The following is a 19,572-nucleotide window of genomic DNA, read 5'->3' as shown; positions in this document are numbered from 1 at the left end:
GGAGAGAGTGCCGTGGGGCAGAGGCAGCAGCGCCGCATGCACAGGCAAGCAGAGGGAGAAGGACAGCCCTCAGCCACGCTGCAGCACACCTTTGCCCCACACTGAGGCCACAGAGGGGATTTTTTTCCTAGGATCTGGTCTGAAAAAGCAGGTAAAGTGATGTGTTTGTCCCAAGGATGAAAGTTGGAGTCAAGCTTCATGGAGCTGAATCCTTGAGTGCGCTGGGGCAGAGCTCAACACACTTTGCTGTGATGGAGGGAATGGCAGATTTTTCTCCTCTTTGGCTGTTTGCCTCCAATTTGAAGGCATACGTTGGTGCCACTGGCAGAGCTCGGAGTACATCTCCCACCTGCTCTAAACTGCACAAGCTTGCAGCCAGCTCTGGGGGCTGCTCGATGCCAGGATACAGGACACAGAGCTGGCTGCCTGCTCCCGTCTCCTTCCTGGAGCCCCGTCACTGGGAGGTGTGATGGGCAGGTCCCCCACACGCTGCCTAGTCCAGCCCAGCATGGATTCTCAGGAAGCACTGGGCCACTGCTGCAGAAGAGGCTTCTGAGTGTGAAATGATCATTTCTGAGAAGAAATGAGTATTTTAGGTATGACATTTAGCTTCTAGCCTTTCACTAAAGGTGAAGTAACAGCTGTGACAGATGAGGTTATTGTATAACCTAAATACTAAAAGAAAGTGCTTCAGATGTAGAAGGGAGAAAATGCAGCAATGAGGCAGGGTAGGTAAATAGCAACACACATTGTGTGATAAAAGTTGCATGACAGTTTAGTTTCTTCTGCATTGTGTCACTTAGTGAATCGTCTCTGAAGAAGTTCTGTTGTGCATCTAGTATAGGCAGAAAATTCCTTCTATTCCTCCTAGATGTCCTCAGCTACACTTTTTTTATATGACACCTGGTTTTACAACTGTTGTCAGTGAAAACCACACAGTAGCTGCCATTGTGAAAAAAATATATAATCGGGTATCTGTCTTTAATTCAGTAAATTAGGGTATTTTCCCAAAACTGTAGTGAATTATATTTCAATTCATACTCCAGAGTAGCTCTTGCAAAGCTCTGCTTTGCAGGCACAAACTGGAGAGACAAGAAGAATTTCCCATACAGGTTCATTTCTTGGACATGTTCCTGCAAATCTTTTAATTTGTTTTGGTTTAGAACAAAGTTATACAAAAGCCCCTAACCTGTGGTTACTTGTCCCACCACGATGGACAGTTTTGCTTCTCACCATGGCCATCTTTTGTGTTCTCACAGCACTGTGAGAAGATTTGTTAGTTCAGTTAATTTGTCAAGCCTACTTTCCTAATGTAAATATTGAACTGTTGTTTTGTTAAAAATGAAAACTCAAATGTGGAAAAATATATGCTAGAGAAACAAGGTGAGCACAAAGGACTTTTATAATCTTTGCCTGTATGATGCCATAACATCCTGAGGAACAGAGGCAACATACCTAAATTTATACTCATCAAAGATTATGCAATGTAATCACAAAACAATCAGATTCATAGTATCGTATATGGTGGGTTTTTTTCTGCAAATAGGTCTGAAATAGCACATAAAAGTTACTATGATTGTTGAGTTTCAATAGACACAGGATTTTAGCTGTGATTATTGGACATTTTGTCCATTGCCATGAGGTGAGTATATAAGCTCTACTGCTCTTGTATTTTTTTTTTTCTATACCCTATCTTCTATTTTTTTAAGCAGTGTTTGTCTTCAGGATACTGTTCCATTAAATATCACCAAATACCAGCTTCTTTACTGGGCATGAGAGCCTCCCGCTGTCTTTGGATTACAGCAGAAAACAGCACATGCAAGTAGAAAAAGAAGGTATCGTGTCCCTGTAGCCAGTTCTCTGTGCCTTGCTCAAAATCTGAAGGCAGAAAACTACTCCCCCTTTAAGGAACAGAACTCGGAGTTGTCCTTAATTTGGCTCCTCAGATCCCTGGAACAGCTGTGGTCTCTTGGCTTTGCAGATGAAAGAGAGCTCCTCCTTCTCTTTTATCAGCCTTGCTTTTGTCACCACACCTTTGCAATGCGCCTACAACCATTCCCCTTGGTGTAAAAGGGACCAAAGGATAAAACCGTGCGGTTCCTCAGCACAGATCCAGTGGTATGCTCCAGCCATGGCAGCAGACAGGCCACCCCTGTGCGGACTGCCACGTCCATGGGGTGGCTGGGACCAGGGAGCACACAGGGTGGATCCACACCCCTGTGTCCCTGCTTACACCACGTGAGAATCGCATGTCTCAGCAAGCTGTGCACAATTGCGCAGCAGTGTGCAGGGGCCCCTGTAACCTGGGGTATCAGGTACCCACTGTGCCACCTAGAAAAAAGCAGGGAGCCCCTTCCGGAACTTCATGGCTGCCCACCATGAAGGACACCACAGCTGCAGGGGCGGTCTGCTCAAACTTAACAGCAGTGCATAACAGTCTGGAACTCAGTAGCATCCTTATGAAAAATCTTGGTACTCCCTACGCAACTGGAGCAGCAGAGAAGGAATTAAATGGTGATGGGGGTGGGTGAGGCCTGCACCTTTTGCAAGGAAACTGTGCAAAAAACCAGCTTGCGCTTTGCTAAGGCTCCCAACATCGGCTAACTCAATTTTTACTTTTGAAAGATATTGCAACCCCAGCCTATTATGTCTGTTCCCTTGCCATATTTTTCATTTCTTGCTTCTTCTGCATTGACTAAAATGGATTTGGAAAAGATTGCAAGAGTTTTCCGTATTTTTTCAAGAAGAGAGGGTAATTTTTTCTGCCCTTCTGATGCGCTGAATGCACTTAGGGTCAGAGCTAAGACATGGCAAATTTCAGAAGGATGCAAAACAACTTATCAAGGAGGCTGCACTAGACCAAACAATAAGTGTTAATAACCTGCAGGCCCTAAAATTAAGGGTCCTCCCCTGATTTCCGGAACCTCTCAATGAGAGAGGGAGAAAACCGGTGTCAGTCTCTGCCATTGCTTCCCAGTTTTGGAATTGCTGAAGATTTGGTGGGGGAAAGAGGGAGGAGAGAAAAATGGCAAATTAATTAATGCCAGCTATCTTATTCCTGCGACGCCGACACTCTTCACATGCAGAACGTGCAGCTGTGGCCTGTCCTTTACTCAGAGCAAGGGCTAGTTCCCCACCGCTGCCAGCTGCCAGCACATCCTGCACAGGTGGCACCCCGGTCACAGGGCTCATCCGCCTTCTGTACCCGAAGTTCAGCTGTCAAGAGAGTCATTTGGCAATCCTGAGCATGACGGTGTCCCGGGATGTAGTCGGGCCGTAGCTCTCTCTGTTTGATGTTCTCCCAGGTCATTTGAAAGTGGAGGTCCGTGGCTTTTGAGCTTGCTTATTTTAGAAAGGCCAAAGACCAGACACACGTGGCACAGAAAGAGTCACACCACACCCAAAGCAAAAGCACGTAGGGAGAGAGCACTGCTGTTTTATTGCATATTTGGTTTGTTGTTTTGTTTTCTGGTTTGGTTTGGTTTGTTTTTTCCCAATGAGTGTGCTATTAATACTGCAGTCACCAGAACTTTTGTTGTTGCTATTTAAATCAAATAGGAAAGGGACAGAGGTGAGGAGCCACTGTTGTTCTGGCTGCTGCTGTTGCAAGATGAACTGATGAATAACTTGTTTGATTTCTCGTTCCCTTGTAGTTGCACTCTGCTGTGACCAGGATCCAAGTTCAAAGACCTGGTTTCAATTACACGTTTGCCCATATATGTATCCTGAACAATGACAAGACATGCATAGTGGACGACATAGTGCATGTACTGGAGGAATTAAAGGCTGCTCGTTCTTCTAATCGAACTAATTTTGCAATCACTTACCCGATTACTTACTTAAAGGATGGCAGGGAAGTATATAACGGGCATCAGCTTGGTGGGGTTACTGTGCACAGCAAAGACCGGGTGAAGTCTGCAGAAGCCATTCAGCTCACCTACTACTTGCAGGCAATCAACTCCTTGAATGACATGGTGGCAGAGAAGTGGGAATCCATTTTTTGTGACACTGTTGAACTTTTCCAGAAATCCAACAGGAAAATCAAAATGTATCCTTTCACTTCTTCTTCGCTGAAGGAGGATTTCCAGAAGACGAGCAGGGTGTCAGAACGCTACCTGATCACAAGCTTGGTCCTTGTGGTCACCTTGGCCATTCTCTGCTGCTCCATGCAGGATTGTGTCCGCAGCAAACCCTGGCTTGGCCTGCTGGGATTGCTGACAGTGACCCTTGCAACCCTGACTGCAGCTGGGATCATCAATCTCACTGGTGGGAAATACAATTCCACCTTCCTGGGAATCCCTTTCATCATGTTAGGTAACTATCTCCTATCTCCTCTCTCTTTTGTGTGTTTGTGCCTCCCTGCACATCTGCATTTCCCAGCAAGCAGAGACACATTACTGCATGGCTGCTGGTGCCTCCTTCCTGCAACACTGCCCCATACCCAATTCACATAGCCTCTTTTCCTAAACTGTTTGTACCATGCCAGGACATTAAAATCATGCCTGGGGCTCAGGTGTGGCACAGCCCACGCGGTGGCAGGGAGCAAGGATGTGCAAATGCCGTGTTTTGGGCAGAGGGGGAACCCAGCTGCTGCGTTTCTGTGGATGTTTGATTCTGGTTTTGGTGGCCATCATTGGAGGCAAACCTTTGCAGAGGTCCTCGTGCTGTAGTGACAGTGTCAGATGTGCTAGCAAATCAAAGGGTCTGCATGTGCTGGGCCTTCACAGAACGTTGGCTCCTTCGAAGAGCAGAGTGGTGCTGTCCTGGCTAGGCAGAGGCCTGTCCGTGGGATAAGGGCAGTGGTTGCTTCTAGGTTGCATTTCTGAATCCCCTGTGTTGGCTGAGCAAGCGCAGGGGGGTTTCACAGCGCTGGGGTGGAGAGCTTTGCCTCCTCCAGCCAGGGACAGACGGACAGGTGCTCAGCTCCAGTGCATCCCGCAGCAGAGGGCTGTGGAGGGAAGTGGCACTGGCCACTCCATGGCTCTGGTGGCAGCAGCGGTGTCTTCATCTCCCTGGTTTTCGTACTGCTGCCACTTGCTGTGAAGGGGTGCAGGGTGGTATTGTTTTGGTTTGTTTTCCTCGAGGGTAGGAAGGAGGAGGAGAGAAGGACGGTCGGCTTGCTCCTCAGCCGAAATCTGTGCTGCCTTCTGTTGGCCCTAGTGTGTCTGTGGGGATGCCGCGTGCTGTATCCCAACAGTCAGGAGGACAAAACGAGAGCTCTGGAGAGTTCACACCCTCTTTGTTTGTGTTTGGCTCATAACCAGTGTGAAAAGCTTTGTGTGCTGTAGGTGTTTAATAAGTCGTCATTCACGCCATTATTCAACTGTGGAGAATAATACATGCATTGATTTGATCACAGCTTCCCCAGCTGAAAATCAGCACTCGGTAATACTTGAGGTTTCAAGTGTAAAATTGTCTCCACTGCCTTAGTGACGACATGTAGTGATAGGACAGGTTTCAGCACAGCTGTGTTTATATCCAGCGCTAGGTTCCCATGCCGAGCCCCTATGGTAGCTGTGGTATTTTTGCACTTTAATTAAAGACTGTGCTTCAGTGCATTGCACCATAACATACAGAATGTAGTCACATGACAAAGAGAATTCAGCGACATTACATCAAATCTCGTATTCAAATGAAATCCTTGAAAATTAAACTGTATCATAATCTAGACAAAATGCAACACAAGAAAGTCAGAGTCAAAGGAAGGCTGGCTTTCTGACCTGAGTCTTTGGTTTCTTTTGTTGGGTTTTTATTAGCCTGTGCATGTATTATATAATTCACTTCCTTAAACTAAGTAGTATGTATTACACATAATATTACATAGGAGGGCATTTCCAGATGTGTTGCAAGAGCAGTAAAAAAGCAGTCTAAATCCAGCCACAATTAAATGAAAGTACCTGGGGAAAGCGACTCAAAAATATTAAATATTAGCTCTGTTTACGGATCAAAGCATCTGCTCACTGGGGCAAACTTTCAGTTCTTTAATTCACTGATAGTCACTGTGCTGAGACTTGAAGTCCTTGAAGACTTACAGACAACTATGAAAAAGTTTTACACTTCTGTTTTAGTGCTCCTTTAACTGCCAAGCTGTATAGCCAACTCTGCTTTTCTTTTTCCTTTCTTTTTCCTCTGGGTTTTTTTTTTTTTTTTTTTGGTCTTGCTTAGTTAAGTATTCCACTCTTAAAAGGAATACATTTCAAATATGCATCTCGGCTCTCACTGTGAACAAGTCAAGACAGAGCAGCCAAGTTCGTGTGAATCTTGCCTGCTTCCCCAGCTGCCCAAATCTCCTGAGGGATAGGAATATCAACAGGCGAACAGAAGGCACTAAAGACATTCTGGAGTTTTAAACAAGACCTGTTTTAAACCAGCAAATAGCAAGAAAGGCAGGGTTTCCTTTTTTTCCTGCAGTACAACAGAAACCTTCAGCATGTGTTTCCAAATGTATTTCATACTTCTGTGTTGTTTTGCTTACAAAGGATGGCTTACCTCAGTGTAACTGAAGGCTAGAGACACAATCCACCCTCCGTTACAGCCCGCTGTACTTCCACTTAATTCAGCAACCATCAGGTTACATCATAGATTTAACTGACCTTTAGAAAGCTAAAGGATTTCTGGCTAACAGTGTAGCCCCATAGCTGTTACTCATAATCTCATGGCTAAAAGCAAAAATTAGATAGGAAAAATGGTTACACTGGACACATTTCAGGCAAGGCCCCTTTACTAGTATAAATCATTGATGAATTTTCTCTGGTTTGTAGCAGCTAAGGTTTTTTAACTTTTCATCAGCATTGCAGAGCCAGGGCAGGGAGGACACTCTCCAGATATCATCTACCCTCTGTCACAGGACAAGATCACATTTTTCCCAACAGATAATTCTCACCCTGCACTTTGTCTGGTCCTTGGGCCTCTTCCCCCAGTGTTTCACTGCACCACCACTATGACATTTGCATCATGTCTAACCTGAATTGCCCTTTTGTAACTCAGCTGTCCTCCTTATTTATTCACTGCATCTGGAAAACAATTTCTTTTCTTTTTCTTTGCATATTTTGGACCACTCCCACTTGCTCAGTCCTCTTCCCCTTCATCTCAGGTTTCCTCTGACTGTTTACCAGACTCCCAGCAGTCTTCTTGCTTTTGGCTGCTCCACGTCTTCCGTGGAGGACAGTGCCTAAAACTGGGCACAGGACTCGGGCTGAGGCTTTCAGCAGCAAGTAGAGTAGGAGGATGAGTTCACACATCTTGCATATGGCACTCCTGTTCGTACATCCTCATATGACATCCATTTTTTTTCTCAGCAGTATGAAAGGGTTGGCATTTGGTTGGTGGCACATGGTAATTCACAGGTCCTTTGTGTCACTTTCTACCCTCTTTGCACAGTCAGTTATTCCAACCAACAGGTAAAAGGTTACCCTTATCCTTGCTGAATTATAGCTTGTTTATCTCACACCGTTTCTCCTTTTCATTATCCATGATGATACCATCACTTCCCTTCTGAGATGCATTAACTCAAGTTGGTCATCAGTGTTTTGTAATTATCTGCTTTTTCATATTTTCAATAATTACTTTCTGAGTAGTTTAAATACTTTGGTCAGAAGCCTGTTCTAATAATTCAGGCAGTGTGTCTTCAAAATACTTCATTCAATGTGTTCTTTAGTACTAGATTTCACTCTACATATTTTTCTGTAATGTCCCTTCAGCATCAGCCATTTCCAAGTAAAAACCAGCTATAGTGAAGGGAAACAGCCTTCGTAGGTGTCAAATCTGTAGTTTTTGCATCAACAGGACAATTTAAGTTATTAAATTACCATGGCTTACCAAGTTGCACTCGTAAGCTCAGAGTGTGGAAGTGTAGGCAGGAACATCTTTCGCCTACCCCACCTGTTAAATATGACATTACTGGTTTAAACACTTCATACTTTGGTTTTAATCACCTTCATGGTAGTTTATTCTAATTTATTTTACTCTTTAATTAAGGCAGGTTACTGTAACTCAGCTCACAAAAGGTAACTCATTAAGATAAAATAACTCAGTCACTGAAGACTGTTCCGAGCCTGAGTGTGTCACTACTGTAATGATTTTTTTATTGTGGCAGGTTTCTTTTTAGCCCTCTGTGGCTGCTAACTGAACAGCAGAAATTGAAGCCAGGAGAGCTGTTGCCAGAGACCTCCTTCCCCAGCAGGTGCTGAAGAGCAGGGTCCCCTTTGGTCACTGGAGGTCCAGCTGTGAGAGCAAGGTGGGAGGGCGTGCGTGGGGTGGGGCTGGCACCCCATGGTGGGGGCCAAGCGAGCGGAGGAGGGCAGGCTGCCTGCAGCCACTCTCTTCTGTAGGGGTATTTTGTTGAGTCAGCCTGGGAACTTTTCTTCTTCACCTCTGGTTGTATGCAGGTATTTCTAACATGAAAGTGAAGCCTGAAACGTGTGAAACTTGGCAGGCTCCCACCATGCATCTGAGCATATTTTGAATTAGCATATGCCTCTGTGTTTTTTTTTTAACTGTCATTCCCATTTATTAGTCTGTAAATAAGTAACTCAGGGACAAGATTACTCACATGCCTGGTTCATGTGGAAAACCTTTTATCCTAAGAACCAAAAAAGCAATTCTTCAATTTGGTTGAATTTAAAGTAGCTGATTTGTAGCATCAACTGAAAAGCAGAATTAAAATTCTTGTTTCCTGTTGCCTGCTCCATTAAAAACTACAGATGTTTGGTCTGGCAGAGATGCTAACGTATTCATCTGAAGTTTCCTTTGCACATTAAATGTTGTTGAATAACTGCCAAACCTTTAAAAATATCGGTTTCCTCACAAAACCCACCGTGTTACCAAAACAAACCATTGGACAACAAACAGCACTGGCTGAACAAGTTTATAGCGTGACTTGTTTACTTCCTAGAGGTGAAGCACAGCATTTAACTCAGGGACTCAAATGAAAATTGCAATAGTTTTCTCTTCCCTTTGCAGTGAAGAGAAAACTAGCAATCTGTTTCCTGTTCCTCTAGAAACTCCTACAGTTTCTTTGGGGAGAGGTAGCTCTCTTCAGCTGCCAAGTTCGTGAAAAGCATCGGCACTGTGAAACCGCGGTGGAACGCCAGGCGCTGCCAGATACAGGCAGGGATGCAGAGCCAGCCCCACGGGCTTATATTTAGCCACTGGTGCTGGCAGGGGAGAACCAGTTAGCAGTGATGAGAGCGACGTGAGCTTGCAGCTTGTTGTAAACAGAAACGATAACCAGTCTCATGCGAAACTCAGCAAAACAGGAGCACATGCAAATACCTCTTCTTGCCGTCTCCCTCCCTCCTCCCATCATGTCCCACCCAGTTTTTCTGAGAAGAGAGAAGGGGGAAATGGTCAACAGAGCAGGTCCAGGGAGGGACAGCTGGGAAGGAGCAGGTGGAAGTTATGGGCAGGACCCAGTCAGTATCCTCCTGAGATTTAGTCATGGGGCGAGGAAGTCAGGAGGAGAAGGAGACTGCACAAGGTGGTATCTGGCAGGAGGGAGCACAGGAGCAGGGGAGATGCAGAATGCTTTGGGAAGTATCAGGGCTCGTAGGAGCACCTCGCAGATCGAGAAGTGCCAGTCGGTTCTCAGAAACAGAAATTTGTTGGATGTACACCTTAGCTATGGCTTGCCTGGGGCAGAGTTGTGCTGGTAGAGGTGTGAGCCAAGATAGTTGATCTTTATGCATGCAAAACGTTGGAGCAGCAAAGATGGAATCTGAGGTCAGAGGCAGCTGGGAAAGAGAATGGAAAGGAAAAGAGTATGGAAAGGAAAATGTTAGAAAACAGGACAAGAGGGGAGGCCAGTGTGTTTGATGATCAGAGTGAACAGCACTGGAGGGCAAATGAAGGAATTGCTGAAGGTTAGGGACCATGAAGGCAACACACAGCTATGCCAAGCAGGACAGCTAGTGTGAAAACCCTGTGAGGGGGAGGGTGCTCGTGCCAGCACGTGGCCCACTGGAACTGCACCTCGGTGCCACTGAGGTGCCCAGCCAGGCTCCTTCTTCAGTTTTCTGGAAGAATGTGCTGGTAAGGAATTACAACATATGCCAAATTTGTATGCCCTAGAAGCATTCATTATCCTCCCCATCAAGCACCCAAATGTTTGCTATATTCAATAAAACTGAAGTGTCAACATTGGTTACATATAGAGAGTTTCAAAAAGAGAGAACCAGCCCCTGCGCAGGTCTCCCCAGTGCCCTTCAGTCCACACACAAAGGTAACATGCACACACACAAATGTTTGACTTTGTATAGTACTTTTCCACCAATTTTCCTGTTGTCAGTTAATAAAAATGTGAAGCTTACTGAGTCTCTCTTGTTTTTATTCCCCAAGCTAAGCTCTCACTCTCCTTGTCCAGCTGCCCCTCGACTGTCTTTGTGCAGGGAAGAAGCATGTCCTCCCTCAACCTGCTGCCCTCCTGCCCCTCTCTCCCATCTCATCCATCTCGTTTGCAGTCTCCAGCCGCCTCCCCCAGGTCTCACCTGTCTTCCTGCTTCAGTCCACAGCATCTCCTTCCTGATGCCTGCATAGCTCTCAGCATCTTCTGATCTCCCTAAGCGTCCTTCATCTTTTCTCCTGTTTTCCCCACTCCTGCCAGTGTGTCCTGTCTGCCATTTTGTTATTTTGGAGGCTTTTTTTGTAATTTCTCTCACATCTTGCCTTCACCTACAGCTGGGCCCATTTCTCCTACCTTTTTTCCCTATAATCTTCAATAACTTCCTTGGCTCCAAAACTGGTTCCCATCATATCCTGCAGTTGTATCTCAGCTGCTTCAAATTTCCCAGTGGTTTCCACCATTCATCCTTTGTTTTCTTTTTCACACTGTCAAAAATCTCCAAGAGTGTCTTGGAAGTGCACTTGGATTTTTGGCACTCCATCTGCTCAGCTCTCCTAGTTCAACCCTGCTCAGCTCAGTTACAGTCCTAAAACATTTTGTGGTTTGTTCCTTTCATCCCTTCTCTAAGAAATAAATTAAATTATCTGGGTTTATCTACCCTGAGCAGAATCCCAAGCACTTCACTTTCCTTGTCCTTCCTTTTTCCTCTCCTTTTAGTCTCCTCAGTCTCTCAAATCTCTTTTCTGAGCTAAGTGTCCGTGCATCTTCTGCAGTCTCTCAGGCATCACCTGGCATTTCTGTTCCTCACATGGAAAAGCAGGAGTAGGCCCCCAGGCCACCATTCCTCATTCAACATACCCGCGTCTGTGATTATTCACCTCCTCCACCTGCTGGTCTCCCTCTTTCTGAAGGATGATCCTCCAAACCCTTTGAGCCCAAACACCAAGGAGCCATGAATACATGGGAAGGAAATAGGCTTAAAATACTGGTGGTGGCAGAGTATTTTGCTGTGTGTGTACACCTACACCAGCCCTTTCCCATGCAGTGCAGTTCCCGTTGCAGTGCTGCAGCAAGTAGAGCATGCAGCTGGCCACATGTGGTGGCAACACAGCCAACATATGTCTCTGTTCTCTGCTCACCACCACAAAGGCCAGTGAAATCTGTGCATACATACGTGATTCTTGGCTTCAGAAGAGTGTAGATGACTCAGTAAATTTAATGCTTTTTAGAATAGAGCTGTATCTGTAGGAAGTCTGTCCAAAGAACAGTTCAATACTGAAACCAGATATCGTACAATCATTGAGGAAGATCAGGCATTGCCTTTTGACTGGTGGTTCTCCAATATGCACTTATTTCATATGAAAGCTGTTACAGGTGATCAAATGCATTTAATGAGCGTTCATTTGTGCATACAAGCAGAAGGATGTTATACTTTTACTGTCTGCGTTCTTTTAACTGCAGAGAAGTCAGTGCATGCAATGGTTTAATGGAAGGGCTCGTCAACAGAAGTCCCAGACAGTCAAAAGGACTGAGAATTTGGGTCTGAGATCCTGATTTTCTTCAAGTAGTAAAGTCCCTCAAGAGAATCTTCCACATATATGAAAACACATTGGAAGTTCACAGGTTAGAGAAAAGAAACCTTCTATTACCTCTATATATACATGTAGAAAATACATAGATATATGTTTGTGGTATACTTTGCATACTGGACTCGGATGGTCAGTGAATATCTGGGAAAAGTCAGCAGGAGCCAATGTGATGTTTCGTTTTAGGTCTTTCTGTGAGAGAGACAGTGCACATTTTGTGCATCTAATAAATGACATCCCCCAAATAGGCAATAGCCGAGAGGCCCATGTGACAGGGAGGGGGCCAGCCATTTTCGGGTCATGAGACCTCTGCATTCTGGCAGAGAGCACTGGCAGAGATAAATTAAATTGGAACAAGTTAAATCTGGATGCTTGGTGGAAAGCCCGAGCTGTGTTCCAAACTTGCAGGATTTTTTTTTTCTTTCAGTAAAAATAGTTAGGTCTTATGTGTTTTAACTGAAGTTTTGCAACTTTTTCAACACTGTATTTCACATATGGTTGCTCTGTATGTTATGAGTAAGAGTAATGACAAATGCTTAAACAGGAGAATCTAAGGGTATGCCTGAGATATTTTGGTTATGGCTTTCTCACCAGAAAAGGGGAACTTGAAGTGTGGTAAACTAATCCATATTCCACTAGGAAAACACTCCTAGAAGTGGTTGATACTTTGGCTTGTGGGCTTAGAAATTTTAAACGGATTTAAAACGTGGCTTTGCTGCAGATACACTCACTGTGTCTTACTCTCTTCAGAAGTCATGCTACATGTCACTAGGCTATTCTGCAACGTGGTAAACATTAACCTTGCACAGATGGTTGCAGGTAGCTTTCATTTACCTTTAAGTAAGTTTTTTTTTTTTACACAGCATGCATAAAATCTGTCAAAAACTCACTTTGTGGGGAAAATCAGTTTGCAATTTTGTCTGCTGATATGAATCTAAGCGTGTCATATGTGAGACGAGCCCAGGGTTACTTAACATGTAATTCTACATCTAACCACCTCCTTGGCTAGTGAGGCTTGACATACATACCTCATGGGGGTGATTCATCTTGCTGGCCACATCTGCCATTCCTTTACTATCCTGGCAGCACCCCGTGCAGCTCCCCTGCTGCAGAGAGTGGTCCTGTCTCCTCCTGCACACCCCAGGGTCCGTAGCCCAGCAGCGCTGGTGAACAGCCACAGCCCTGTGCCCTCCTCCTTTTGTATTTCCTCAAATAACAGCTCAGGCAGGGCACAGTGCTTCCTGGGGGATTTTCTGGTGTTTCCAAGGTAAAGACTTGGGAAGACGCATTCCTGGGAGGAGCAGGGGACTCCCAGGCAGGGAGGCCCTTTGAAGGACAGCAGGAGTTAGCTGCTCCCCTTCAGTTTGCCCTGGAACCGCGGGCTTGCGCGTTTGGCACGAGTTTGGCTCAAACGCTTTCAGTTTGGATCTGCACGAGGTCTGGGTTGTCAGGAGATGAGCACGCTGTGCAGACATAAATATCCCAGCAGCTAAACCCAGATTTTGCTAACGCGCTGCTCCTTCTATGGTGCTGAACAAAATATGACTTTTAACTTTTGCCAGGTCTTTCAGGAAACCAGGGGAAAGCAAGTCACACATTTAAACAGAGTTGACAGCCTGGTATTTAAAAGCCAAAACAAACCTTTACCAATTCTTAAGTGGAATTAAATATTCATTTATATGTAGAAGTAGATTTTGAACTATAGCTTGCTTTCCTTATCTTTCTCAAAATAAAAGAGCTGCTCAAGTTTTCTCTCCAATGCATTTCTGCTTTTAAAATGTGCTTATTTGACATTCTTGCTACCACTATAACAACAAAATCTCAAATATTACGTTGGTTCAATACTAGAAAAGGGTGATCCAAGGAAAAAACCTCAGCATTTTCCCAAAGCCCAAGTCAGTAATTTTTACTCCATCGAAATCAATGGGACTAGTCAAGATTAACCACATAGTTGCTGAATTTGGAGTTGGTGATCTTGAATGTCTCTTCCAACTACAACAATTCTATGATTCTGCTCATATAACCATTATAATAAGAGGCTATTAATTTGAATTGAATTTGCTATGCTTTAAAAAAATAATTTGAAAATACAATATTGAGAAGATTTTTTTTTATAATGAATAGCTTAAAAATGCATGCACTCACGTACTGATTAAGGATCGTGGTGAAGACAATGACTGAATACTGAGACACTGTTTAATTCTACTTGTGCTGGATTTCCAGACACACCGTTTTCCTCCCTGTGCATTAAGCAACTCGAGCTCAGGCTTAACGTCCCAGAGAGTCTTTCCGCAGGATCCACATCTAAAAATAACATTGTGGTCTCATAGCATGAAGCACTGAGCACCGGTTGAAGATCTCTTCTCTGCATGCACCAACCAATAGAGCGTGTTGTACAGGGACACCTTCTCTTCAGGGATGCTCTGCTTCTGTGGGCACAGCTGCCCACAGCTGCAAAACACAGCAGATACTAGGAGCATATTATTAAATATTTTGGTTTCTCTTATTATGTTGCCAAGTACAGTACAAACTACAACTCTCTCTCTGGAGACTGGGGCAGATTTTTATCTGGTGTGAATGGGCCAAGATGCTGATCCCAGTAGTAAGATGAGGAATGCGTGGGCATAGCTGGGGCTTTCTGACTGGAGAGGCAGGTGCTGTTGAAAGCACAGTTGGAGAGATCAGCCTGACAGTTGAAAGTGAATGGCTAATATCCAAATATAAAGCCATACCAGAGATTGATCTGTTGGTGTCATGCCTAGATGCCTAACAGACTGACGTACCTAATTTCAGTATGTTTCTCTTTTAGGAAGATCCTCAGTTGGATATTAACATCTGCAGGCATTGTACACTTTTTAGTGATATATGTGTTAATGTAGCAGTCTTTAAAACAGTAATCGTAAATAGTGAACTTACATATTTTTGAGACATGTTGTCATACCTTTAATTCAGTTACAATACAGACAGGTAGTATCTGAGTGACTGGAGGTACAGAAAGCATTGCATAATGTACAGCCTACGCTTATACCAGTACATCCCATCCTTCTTGTGTTCTTGATCCAGGTGCCACACTTGCACATAGCATTCAGGCTTACTTGCCCTTTGAACCTGTGCTTGGAGGTATGAAATGAAGCCAGGCTGTGCATGAGTGGCTGGGACTTCACTGACTTTGCAAATGAGGATGTCTGTAAGACTACTCAACTGTCTACAGCCCTCAGTCCCCTTGCCACAATTCTCCTGAGACAAACACTGCTGCCTGGAAACAGAGTTTATCAGATGACTACCTTGTAGGATGTTAGTATCCTGTAGGATTTTATTCCACACTGTGAACTGGGCTCCCAGAAATACTCTAGGCAAGTGTAGGAAAAGCAAGTAGGATTTGCAGTGCATTTTCTTTGCTCAGCAGAAATATTTGGGATGCACAAGTCTGCCTGTGGTGGCATGTACAAAGATATGAAACCTCTTTGAGGTCTGACAGTCATGCAGCAAAACTGTAGTGTTGCAGCACCATTTATGGACCACAAAGGTGGACATTGGTTAGAGAAACCTACAACAGCATGCTAACTGTGATTTCATTGTTCAGTTGAACCCATGCCACTGAATTTCTATAAACTCAATGAAAACTGTCGTGTAAGTTAGGCTTGGTGCTAAGTCTATCTGCATGCTACTAGGATCTTTGTTAGGTATAAGTATTTTATCATTTTAGTGAGAACAGAGCCAGACTTTTGCTTCAACTGGAAGCAAATTCTCTTGCTCCGCCTGCATATTCAGTAGCACTTGGATCCTGCTGTAAGTTCCAAGTTAAAATCATGCCTGCTGGGAGAGGCCGCATGGGGCAGGTTGCATATTTAGTCAACAACTGGTTGATTACAACTCCTGTGACAAAGGGAGTCCGGATTAGCAGTTTCACTTGGCTTTTCAGAAGATAGGAGCTGATGAGCTCACTAATCTAGTTGGAAAAAATAAGTCAGCAGGGGGAAATTATCTCAGCCTCTCTGTTGACATTACTGTGGAAAGCAATCCCAGAGTTGAGCAGTGTGCGTTGTTATTTTTAATACTGTCAGCTAGGAAAATTCATTGTCCCTTCATTATATCATATGTTATTACAGGTATCCTTTTGGAAAGGGCAGTTCCAGTGGTATGATTCTCATCTCCCATATACTAATTTTGCACAAGTGCAGATCTTGAGACCTTGCCTGCTTTGGCAGCAAGCTGGCATATGAATTTATAGCATTCTAGCTATTTTATGCTCATTCATCTGGTCTTTCTCTCTGCAGATGATATTTCACTCCCTTTTGAATGTGAATCAAGCTGTCCGCAGATCTGCACAAAGAAAGCTGGTGCAACATGGCTATTCCTCTCTAAATTCATACACTTTTCACAGCACACTAAATTCCTCTTTCAGACAAGTGGTCCTATTCAGTGGGATGATTTCAGGCTTAAATCAACCTAAGTGAGACAGCATTTGTCCAGCTGAACCGATAGTGTTGCAAGAATGCAGCCATTACAATACAATCAAAAACCTTACATCAAAATCCAGACTTAACCCCAGTGCCTCTGTCAGAGCATGCTTCCACTTCAGGATTTTGCCTACCCAGTTTACAAGGCTCTCATACGTCCATCCTGCCATGACTCATTCCCAGTTTCAGCCAGGCTTTTGTGCCGTCAGGAGAAGATTCAGATTAAAAAGTAACCCTCAAAAAACAAAAGGTTGCTCATGTTTCTAATCTCAATCATTCTTTTAGTACAATTTGGACTACAAACAGGTGAATTAGTAGCAATGAGATAGCAGCAGATTTTGGCAGGGCAGGGGAACCAGTGCCGGAGAAGGGGGAAACACCCCTTAACCCAGCTTTGATGCCAGAGAAGCTGGCCCCTTGGTAAGGCAACTCAGTGCTTTTTTAAGCTTCAGTTCTGGCAGTTAATGGGCAACGTGCATACTGGTGCAGCATTCAGCCTCACCGAGGCGGAGATCAATCATTATTAGCGTTTTGTGTGCCACTGTGTTAAAAAGGGATTAATAAAATTAATTACCCCTAAAATGAGACCTTCTACAGAGAAGGCTAGAACTTCACTGCCTGTAAAGGGTACTTTATTCAGAGGGAGATTTTACTCAAGTATCAAACACACACAGAGACATACGACCGTCAGTAAAAACAAACAAACAAACAAACAAAAAAAAGAGACCCACAGCGTACTATTATTCTGTGCTTTCATAAATGGGTAAAACTGCAAGAGGACGAACCAAAACCTTGTTCTCAGTCATTCCTCTTACTTTCTCCTACAGAAAAAGTCAATTTGAATACCCAAACCTTATCATGATAAGTTCAAAACCTCACACGATTTTAGTGTAAAATTGAACATATCCCGTAATCTTTAAACAATAAAAGCAGGCAGCAGCAATTAAGCCAAGGAAATAGAAAGTTGGCCTGTGACTCCAGTGAAAGGGAGGTCACTTCACTGCCCTCCCACAGGCTCTGGGGCTACTTTAAATCCCTTCATTCCTCTCTGCTTTAGTCTTGCCAGGTGGGAGAGGAGCCAATTTTAAGCCTAGGGTGCCCCTTTGTAAAAGCTTCTTGCTTGAACAACCACTTAGCAGGGGAAAGGATGCTGCTTTTATATTTCTTTTTTTCTGAGATTTTAAAATCATAGAATGATTGGTACTAAAAATGGTACTAAAAAGAACAGTTTACATGCCTGCACATAAGTGGTGTTTAAAGTGAGGTAAATAATTTGATAATTTTAAGCAACAGAAAATTTTGCCTTAGTTTTCACAACTTCCTAAGAGTGGGGTTTTTGTCTCATGCATGCTCTGCATTGGTTTTCCAGTGTGTGTGCGATTGCAAGACTTGATCCTGGAGGAGGTAAATGACACTTTTTATAGCATTTTCAGGATACTCATAAAAGCGCTGTATTTAAGATAGGCATAATTTATTGTTTTTATTACTGGTATTGTTGTTAGCGTCTAAAATTAAAGATGGATGACCTCAGCCCATAAAAAAATTTAAGCTCCTCAGAAATATCAGTGACTATCTTTTTTTGTTTTCTTTGTCCACAAAATCTAGAATTTCTGTCTTCATTCATGCAAGACATGTGGTAGGAGTATCTCCTACAATGCAAAGTAGTAGAAAAAGAGAATAAGACAAAAAATAGTTTGGTCCCCATTTTTTTCCAATACCTTTCTCCTTTTCCAGTAACATTTTCCTTTGTCCTTTCAGAACCACTTTTCCTTAAAAAAATCCCATCTTTCCATATACTCTTCCTTCTTAGCATGTGATTATGCAGCCTGGCTGTAGGGCATGACCAGTGAATCATAATAGCAAATGTCAACAAGAAAAGATCTCCGGTAGCCCATTAGCTGTTCAAGTTTGTATTTATTATTTACTGAATGACTGTGAATAATGAACAAATTGCTCTAAATCATTACAGATTTGTGGTTAAATCTCTATTAAAAAGGGGAAATCAGTTAAAGCAATTACATAATATCTTTGCAAGGAAAAAATTGCCTTCTTCTTGTCAATATTATATAGAGCAGATATAGCACCTGCTATAGGAATAGAGGTAATAAGTGCAAATCAGTTAGGGATGGAAAAAAATGGAAACTCTGAAAAGACAGAAAAATGAAAGAAATTCTCACAAAGTGCTTCCATGGAGCTATCTGCCCTAATCTCTGTGGGTTAGACTTACCTGAGCATCAGTGAGTTAGACAATGTTGGAGGTCACCCCAAGTTGTGCTTGTAGTTAATATTTAGAGGAGTAAATTAGCTTGGGTAAATCCCATTCCAGCTAAATAAGGATAATCTTTGGACTGCCATGACCAATTTGTACACAAGTTTGCTCTTTTTCTCAGAGGTTACTGGATCAGGTCAGTAGTGGCACTGATGCAAAAAAAGTGTGCAAGTTTGTCATGTAGGTTTGTCTTCCTAAAGGTAAATGGGAATTTTATAGCTATTATACAAATGGACAGAGGAATCACATATTGTACAATTGAATGAAAATATCTATTCCTAGGGCACAGATTGTGTAGCAAACAACAAAAGGAACCTATCTTAAAATAGAAGAGTATCTAAATGTTTTTCTGTTAGCTTTGTGGAGCACATGTGGTGACGCCTCTTCATGCATTTACTTGAGCAGTTCTCTAAGTCAGATTCCATTTTAGGGTAGTCTCAAAGATTGTGTAAGAGCAAATTGTGATTTTATGTTTCCTGCTTAAAGAAAATATGTGTTCTCAGGAGTCATACTATCAGACATTATCCAAAATCATACACCTGTTAACAAGTCATGCTCAGCATCGTATTTAATTAGCTCTAAGTTCTTTTTTTTCATTGCAGAGTCAAAGGCCTTCCAAATTAATGCTGCTATTTGAGTATTTCTAGGCAAGAGCCTATTAACGCTGAAATGTTTTTTACAAAAACATGCTATAGCTAAAGCTCACGGTGGAAGTTATTTGTAATATTCAATGACCTCATTTTATTTTGTTGTGCTCACTCGAAGCTAATGCATATGATGCCATGTGAAATTCTCAGACGAGCCTGTCTACAGGACTTATGGGAGCCATAAATGGATTAAACCTCTCACTCCCTGCTTTGGCAAGTGATCAGTTACATTTAAATAAAGGTCAGTCTGTCTTCACAAAGAACACACTGC

General features: G+C 43.3%; 1 protein-coding gene across 1 annotated transcript in view; it reads left to right on the top strand.

Moving 5' to 3' along the window:
* The window catches only part of PTCHD1 (patched domain containing 1), a 24,215-nt gene that overhangs the window by 911 nt on the left and 3,732 nt on the right, over positions 1–19,572 (top strand). The window contains exon 2 of the mRNA XM_008938093.1: positions 3,654–4,314. Within this exon, the coding sequence (XP_008936341.1) occupies positions 3,654–4,314 (661 nt within the window). The remainder of the gene's footprint in view (positions 1–3,653; positions 4,315–19,572) is intronic.

The sequence above is a fragment of the Merops nubicus genome, unplaced genomic scaffold (assembly GCF_000691845.1).
Source record: "Merops nubicus isolate BGI_N331 unplaced genomic scaffold, ASM69184v1 scaffold42023, whole genome shotgun sequence".
NCBI lineage: Eukaryota > Metazoa > Chordata > Aves > Coraciiformes > Meropidae > Merops > Merops nubicus.
The sequence above is the reverse complement of the archived record's forward strand: the minus strand, read 5'-3'. Positions and strand labels throughout refer to the sequence as shown.